Source organism: Nanorana parkeri, unplaced genomic scaffold, assembly GCF_000935625.1.
Source record: "Nanorana parkeri isolate BGI_ZX_2015 unplaced genomic scaffold, ASM93562v1 scaffold968, whole genome shotgun sequence".
NCBI classification, from domain to species: Eukaryota; Metazoa; Chordata; class Amphibia; order Anura; family Dicroglossidae; genus Nanorana; species Nanorana parkeri.
Window position 1 is genome coordinate 581,788 of NW_017307236.1, and position 8,471 is coordinate 590,258.

Consider the following 8,471-nt stretch of genomic DNA (forward strand, 5'->3'; position numbering starts at 1 on the left):
GGGGGCGGCTGACTGACCCCCCAATCTGATGCTGCCTGCATAATTCTGGGTCCAACGCCACTTGGCAAAGCCAGCAGCATGACACCAATTCTCTTCTTAGACGTCTGTAAGGGTAGCATTCCGATGACCACCATAAGGGTTGCATTTCTGACCACCAATGATGAAGAGGCATTTTTGCTATTCCCCCCCCCAATGAACTGGTTTTAGTAAGGGTTCCCAGAGACTTAAAAAAAGATTTTAGGGGTTCCTCTGGGGTAAAATAGTTGAACAAGGCTGGACTAGCAGAGATGAAGCATGTCACCTGTGCTTTATATAATATAATTTGGGTTGATAAGGGTTATGCAGGTACAGGAGGTCAAGTGATTACAATTCCCTGAATCCAATGGAAAGTTGCGTCAATGCTACTGCTGCTGTATGCAGTCTTTTTTTTAGCCTTCTCTGGGTGATCATATAACATGTTGTCATTATGTCACTCTTTTTTATGGAAAATTGTACGTAGGACTCTACCACTGGAATAATTTCTCAATTTGCAGTCCAAACTTCACCGGTGAGCCATGGTTATCAGAGGGCTGGGTCTGGTGTGGGGATATAAATGACCAGGCTCCATCTACTCATCCACAGTCTCCGCTCCATCCACCTCTCCAGATCTCTCTGTTCCAATCGCCCATCACTCGCCATGTGTACGGGGAAATGCTCCAGGTTCATCGGGATCTCCCTCTACCCCCTGGTTGTCTTTGCCATTGTCTGCAACGTGATCCTGTTTTTCCCGGGATGGGAGACTGGACCCATACAGAACCCAGAAAGTCAGATGACACCAGAAGTTCTGTATCTGGGCGGAGTCATCGGCAGCGGATTACTGGTAGGAATGTTATGCTCATTTAGAATTTCTAAGCGCATATTCCAAATCAAGCAATAGTTAAAGGGTGGGTCCATCCACAAATGTGACAGTGCAAGCACTGGGGTGGGCTTCCTAAGGGTTCATGAAGGTGGGCTTTGTTAGTGAATGGTGCGTTTTCCGAGCAGTTTCAGCATCCAGTGCAGTGCTACTCAAACACATGCATTGGAACGCAAAAACTGTTTTGCCTGCAATGCGAATGGATCCTAAAAGGACCATCTGCAACCAAAGATATGATCAAACGCAACCTCAGAACTGTCAGCTACACTACAAAACTGCAGTCAGAAGAGGGCAGTGTGGCTAAATGATCAGAGATAGACCACATATACCAGACTCTCCCAACCAGGGTTCCGTGAAACCATAGAATTCCTCCAGAGGTTGCTGGGGGGGTTCCATGAGCAGTGGCAGAGTCAGTGGCAATTTCCCACTGACATCCAAAATAAAGGGTCACTTCAACACTGATCACCAGGGGCTTTTCTCCAATGACTTCAATGCGAGAGGACATTTTTAGCATTTTCCGCCAATGTAAAGGGGACAATTTTCCACGGTAAGTGGACACTACAATATTTCTTTTTTTGGCCATTTGTATTTGTTTCTTTTATTTAATACTGCTGCATAGAGTAGGGGAGTCTTGTAAGATAATCCACTCTTGGGGGCTGATGTATAAACGTTCCACCAAGGGGTTCATGTATAAATGTTCCACCAAGGGGCTGATGTATAAATGTTCCACCAAGCAGCTGATGTAAGGACGTTCCACCAAGTGGCAGATGTATGAACGATTCACCAAGGGGCTGATGTCTGAACGATCAACCAAGGGGCTAATGTATGAATGTTCTACCAAGGGGCAGATGTATAAACGTTCCATTAAGGGGCTAATGTATGAATGTTTCACCAAGGGGCTAATGTATGAATGTTCCACCAAGGGGCAGATGTATGAATGTTCCACCAAGGGGCAGATGTATGAACATTCCATCATTGATGGAACATTTATACATTAAACCCTTGGTGGAACATTTATACATCAGCTCCTTGGTGGAACATTTATACATCAGCTCCTTGGTGGAACATTTATACATCAGCCCCTTGGTGAAGGGGCAGAAGTATGAATGTTCCACCAAGGAGCCTCTCACCCCCTGTATGGAACATTTATACATTAAACCCTTGGTGGAACATTTATACATCAGCTCCTTGGTGGAACATTTATACATCAGCCCCTTGGTGGAACATTCATACATTAGACCCTTGGTGGAACATTTATAGATCAGCCCCTTGATGGATAATTCCTACATTAGCCCCTTGGTGGATCGTTCATACATCTGCCCCTTGGTGGAACATTCATACATCAGCCCCTTGGTGTCAAATACCTTAGCTATGCCACTCTTGGGGGCTAATGTATAAACATTCCACCAAGGGGCTGATGTATAAATGTTCCACCAAGGGTGATGGTTCCACCAAGGCTGAACGTTCATACATCAGCCCCTTGGTGGATCGTTCATACATCAGCCCCTTGGTGGATCGTTCATACATCAGCCCCTTGGTGGAACGTTCATACATCAGCCCCTTGATGGAACATTTATACATCAGCCCCTTGGTGGAACATTTGTACATCAGCCCCTTGGTGGAACATTCGTACATCAGCCCCTTGGTGGAACATTCGTACATCAGCCCCTTGGTGGAACATTCGTACATCAGCCGCTTGGTGTCATTACCTTAGCTATGCCCTTTTCTTTATCCTTCTATTTAAAACGTTCTACAACTTAGTGATCACGCTAACTGTGATCTGTAGCTGTTCCCTGAGACCACAAAATTATTTCAAGGGGATAAAAAGTCTGAGGAAGGTTGATCCATACCGAGTAATTATATGGGTGATAATGGCAATAATGATATTTTTTCCAGCATTTATTCCTGAAAATATATGTCTTCATCAATTTAATATTATTTTAATTTTCCCTAGGTCCTGATCCCAGCCATCCACATCCAAGCGACAGGACGGGAGGGTTGCTGCAACAACCGCTGTGGGGTATGTTCCTGATTGGATTTGTATTTCTGCCCATCAAGTCCTTTAATTTACACAGCTCTGCCACACAGCACAGCCATGTCTGGCTGGGCAGGAGACCTGATTTTTCTCTTCTGCAGTTAAGTAACACTTACAGGTCTTGCCCCTCCCCCAGCCTGTGTTTGGACAGTGAAAGGAGACGGATAAGATTGATGAGCTCATCTCTATGTCGTTCTGCTCTCTACTCCTATCAGCATGTTCCTTGTTAGAACCCCAGTACTCCTCTCAAGAGCCCTCAGCCCTGATGAAAGCAGTGGGCTGGTTCTTGGGAGGAGTGATGCCAATATCAAAAATGCCGTAATGGGTGAATGTCATTATGGAGGAGAGGGTGCTCCTAGGTAGGCAAGCTGAATTGTGAATGGTTGCATTGGGTTACCTCCTGTATGTTATGCTGATCCCCTGGCTTCAATACTCTACGAGTCACCGAGTCATAATAAGTGTGCAGATGGCAGAGGTCAGAGCTCCATATACGAGTCCTTGTCCCACAAGTTCTAGTTTTGGGTCGGGGGTTTAGAAATGGCTATATGATTATATTAAAGTCCAAAGTTGCACCTATAAAGGGAAATCTGAAGCATGTGACCTGAGTCCTCCTGACAGCACATGAAATATACGTGTCATTCTAAGGGACATAAAAAGTCACCTGACCGTCTGCGATACAATTATCTTATCTAATGTGTAATAATGGAAAAAGCTGGTTTAGCCACCTGACTGTACACGGGTCACTAGAGCATCCTTCTCCGCCACTACCTGGGCTCCCCCTACTGGATTAAAGTGTGTATGGCAAGAAGGGGTGGTGACAACTTCAGCCTGAAGCTGGTGAGATATAATGGCGGCTCCTGAGAGGCGGAGCTGGGAACTCCAGCAGAATGATCTCAACCCTCATGCCCTGGAACACCATACAAAGATGTTTGATTCTCCTAGCTGTTGCCTAGGGAGGGGGTTCTTTGAGATAACACAGGAAGTGAGCAGAGGACACAGGACAGCTCTGAATTTCTGGCAGGGCCAACGGGTAATGTTTTGCACTTAAGGTGTACATACACTTTAAGGAAACCTTGCACCAGATTCCAATATCTGAGTTCAGGAGATTGCAGTCAGAAAGGTGGAGAGATTATCAGGAGCCGAGTTTTGTACTCTCTGCGTCATATTGGGTATTCTGGGAGTTATCAGACGCGGATTGACGATGAGGCGGCTGAATGAACTTTTACTGGAAAGATCGTTCTACAAATGGAGGCCTACGGGGCTTTGTGCTTTATTATACCATAGACCTTCATATTATTCTATATTGTATTATACTGGGGTGATAATGGGGTATTGTGATATGTTATACTAGTTAAAATATTTTATATTTCAGGAACGTGTGGTGAGGTCATTGGCAGGTGAGGCACCCCCAGCCCATCCCCTGCCCCGTCCCTGGCCTGTTCACCAAACTATGTGTGAACGAGGGAGGAAACAAGGAAGACCTGCCCTGTCCCTCACTTGCTCTTCACTAATGAGGCATCTAGATGGATGCTGTCAGTGTTTTTTTTTTGATTGGACGGCAAAGCGCCATTGGTCCAAACCATCCACAGAGCTCAAGCTTCTGACTCCAAGTCAGAGGCTGTTGTAGCTCTAACCTCATTGTGTTAGGTTACACACAGAAATGGGGAAGCCCGCTGCTGTGTAACCTACAAACCTGTACCTTTTAGGCAGCACTCCGTCCATGACATGTTATACAGTGGGAAGACTTTCCCCTCTGTATAACCTGTTATAAGCCGGTCTGAATGGAGAAAAAGCTGTCAGCTTCAGACTTTTTCTTTCATGATGGCAGGCTCAGCCTCCCCAGAGCACACGTCCCTGTTCTATTATACTATATTATGCTATGCTTTGCTATGTTATAATATTCTATAACAGTGGTTCTCAACCTGTGGGTCGGGACCCCCTCGGGGGTCGAATGACGATTTGCCAGGGGTCGCCTAGTCAGAAAAAAAACCCCACCATAGGAATGCATAGCTAGATTCCTATTGGCTATTTCACTTTGCAAAAGCCAATAGCAAACTAGCTATTGCAACCGCCCTCTGATGCTGCCAATCAGCAGAGGGGGACCTGAAGTTCTCCACCAGGTCCCCTTCTAGTGATTGACAGCAGCAGAGGGCGGGTGCAATATGTATGTATTCAAGCAAAAAAATATGTAAAACACACCTCTAGCTATGAATTCCATTTTCCCGGTCCGCAGCTGCAGAGATCAGGCAATGTCTCAGTGCCTGTGATTGACACTGCAGACTGTCAGCTTCCTGGCGGGCTCGGCACGTGGAGCTGCGAACACGCCCGAGCCCATCCCTATCAGTGACAGTACTGCGGAGTAGGTACCTCATACGTTATATAGCCACACACTTTAAATCCAATTCTTCTAGTTCCAGCTGCAGAACCCGGTCCGGTCTTTGCCTATAGCAGTGGTTCTCAGCCTGTGGGTCGCTGTGCAAGGTGAGAGTCCTCCTCAGCTCTCTCCTAGCGCAGCAGTGTCAGTTCTCCTCCCACGCCTCCAGATGTCGCTGCAGCAGCCGCCTCATCCCTAAATTTTACCTTTGGGGGTCACCACAACTTGGCAAATGTTACGAAGGCGTCCCGGCCCTAGAAAGGTTGAGAACTACTGTTCTATAAAAAGGTATATAATCCTATGCTATACTAGTGTTATACTATTCTACATTATACTAGAATATTGTACATTATGCTATACCAGGGGTAGGCAACCTCGGCACTCCAGTTGCGTTGAAACCACAAGCCCAATCATGCCTTTGTCTCTGGGAGTCCTGCTTATGGCTGTAAGAGTTTTTGCAATGCCTCGTGGGACTTGTAGTTTTACAAAAGCTGGAGTGCCAAGGTTGCCTACCCCTGTGCCACAGTATACTAGTTTCTAATATTCTATAGTATACACTATTTGGGGATATGATGTATGTTATACTAAGTTATTATATGCTGTATTATACTTTATAATGGTATATAATGTTATGCTTTACTAGTTTATACTGTTTGTTATGATATTATAATATGGTATATAATGCTACAGTAATACCTTGGTTTAAGAGCATAATTCGTTCCGGAAGCATGCTTGTAATCCACTTTACTGTAGCATTGTATATTAAGCGATATTGTTCTATACTATACAATGCAGCGCTGTTCTATTTACTATACTCTGTTTGCTATATTATATTATACTATTTTATGCTGTACTACTATGCAATTGGCATTATTGTATTATTTTATACTTTATGATCTTTTTCTGCATTATACCATATATGCCAACAGAACTTGGAAAAAGGGGAAAGGTAGATGAGGTTTATATTGCTGTTTGTGTCTCTGTTGGGGAGATTTTGTCCCACTTCCTGTTCCAGAGTCCACACACAAGAGACGCTCTAACCCTTCCCTACTCTCTCCAAGCTATCCTTGTCTGGAATCCTACTTTAAGGTCATAACAATTAGGACTTCCATTGGTGCATGACATATTTACCCCCTTCTCTCCCGCAGATGTTCCTGTCAATCATCTTTGCTGCTATCGGTGTGGTTGGATCGCTGTATGGTTTTGTGGTATCCATTGTGGGCATGGTGAAAGGACCAGTATGCCAGTATTGGCCTTCGCTAAGCGTAACTCAACAGCCTATATGGGGCCGACCCTTCGACTCCAAGCTAGAAGATTTCAGGTAAGACCTGCCAAACATCTGCAACTGATACAAGCACCAGTCTTATGGAAAGGCCTTCCTTCCCCCTTGCAGAAAAATACATAAGTTGTTTGAAACAATTTCGGGTAACAGCAGTAACAGCAATGGAGAAACTTTTGAAGACTTCAAGTACTTTTGATAGTCTTCAAATGAATCCCTGTGTAATTTCCAGGGCTCCTTGGATCCAAGGCCCTGACTGTACATGGAACCTTGACTTCAACCCAAGTCGATATTAAGCCCTGCCCCCTGTCATCAACCGTTACGTTCCATGGCCTCTATTTCCCACTGAAGTTCTAGATATAAACATTTGAGTTTCATTGGGGTAGAATGCTGGAGGTGAAGCTTTGTCTCAAGATAAGTATGGTGATAATGATGATGAGATGATATGAAGCCTTGCCCCTTGTCACTAACTCTCAAATCCCATGGCCTCTACTGCCCACTGAAGTTCTAGATATAAACATTTCAGGTTTAGAAGGGTAGAAAGCTGGAGGTGAAGATTTGTCTCAAGATGATTATGATGATGATGAGATGATATTAAGCCTTGCCCCTTGTCACCAACTCTTATGTTCCATGGCCTCTACTGCCCACTGAAGCTCTGGATATATACATTTGAGTTTCAGCGTGGTAAAACACGAGAGGTGAAACTTTGTCTCAAGATGAGTAGTTGAGGCTCCAGATAGGCTCATGGATTGATATGTTATACTGTATGTTCCTACAGACCGCAAGAGATACAACCTTTCAGAACATTTTAAGCCAGGTTAACTTGAACATTTGTTGACTTGAAGAGTAGGCAGTTTGTTGAACTACTAATCTAACAGTTCGGTTTTGGGTGGACAGGCACTGAGTGGGTGAGTTGTGAAGTTCCCAGCACACAGTTCCACAACACAAACTGTCCAGGGTCAACAAGGAGGACCTGGCCAGAAGTGGCAGGCAGGGTGGCAGACTGGAACATTTTGTTACACACATGGACATGTTATTGGAAATCAGCAACATGATAGTGTGTTGGTGGCTGCGTGCGGCTCCTAACAGCCTGCCATCCTAGACCACGGTCTTTGTTGGCAACAGTTGTTGCAAAGAAGACTCAGTAGAAGACCTGGGACATGTGCCCTGGGTACCCAGGTTCTACTAGACAGGTAGACAGCCTCCTTGCATTTCAAGGCTCCATATATGTATGAAGTGAATGTTTAACCATGGTACCTCTAAACAAGAGGCAGAGCCTACACGAGGGTCAGTAGGGTGAGGACTCCGCACCATGTCAAGTCTGTCCAGCTGTGTCCATTGGACCCTAGAGTTTTCAGAAATGACAATAAGAGGGTAGAGGAGCTCTTTCAGTGCTGCACCTACTTGGGAAAGCCACGTTTTAAAAGGCATGGAATAAACATTTGTTGATTTTTATTGTCTTTCTTTCTTCCAGTGAAGACAATTACCTGTTCAACAAAGCTTTGTGGAACACCTGCATCAACCCCGTGGGAGTAGTGGAGTTCAATGTCATCCTGTTCTCGATGGTGCTAACGGCCTCCGGCATCTCCCTCATCCTCTGTACCATCCAGGTGATCAATGGGCTCTTTGGCTGCCTCTGCGGAACCTGCAGGAAAAATGACTTGCAATAACCACTAGCACAGGTGCGGATGATTCTCATTATTGAAGGAACCCTGACATGTAGGCTGCCACTGCTGAAAATGCTAGCCATCGGGCTATCATTATAAACCTCTGGCTTCAGTACTTTCAGGAACGAGCTTAGTGTAAATAAGTGCCATAAAAGTGTCATTATTCCTTATTTATTTACATGTTCTGGTTCAGAGGTCAGATCTACTAAGCACTGAAGACA

General features: G+C 45.0%; 1 protein-coding gene across 1 annotated transcript; it reads left to right on the forward strand.

The window, feature by feature from the left end:
* The first annotated feature begins 676 nt into the window (after window positions 1-676).
* LOC108795422 (transmembrane 4 L6 family member 4-like) lies at window positions 677-8,253 on the forward strand. The gene is made up of 4 exons (XM_018566669.1): window positions 677-859; window positions 2,850-2,915; window positions 6,453-6,625; window positions 8,058-8,253. Exons 1-4 carry the CDS (start codon window positions 677-679, stop codon window positions 8,251-8,253), a joined length of 618 nt encoding a protein of 205 aa, XP_018422171.1.
* The last annotated feature ends 218 nt before the right edge of the window (window positions 8,254-8,471 follow it).

Excerpts from the sequence above, each read along its gene's own strand:
- LOC108795422 (XM_018566669.1), top strand. The coding sequence starts at position 677 with ATGTGTACGGGGAAATGCTCCAGGTTCATCGGGATCTCCCTCTACCCC. Across the intron at positions 860-2,849 it reads TCATCGGCAGCGGATTACTG|GTCCTGATCCCAGCCATCCA; the intron begins GTAGGAATGTTA and ends AATTTTCCCTAG. Across the intron at positions 6,626-8,057 it reads TCCAAGCTAGAAGATTTCAG|TGAAGACAATTACCTGTTCA; the intron begins GTAAGACCTGCC and ends TCTTTCTTCCAG.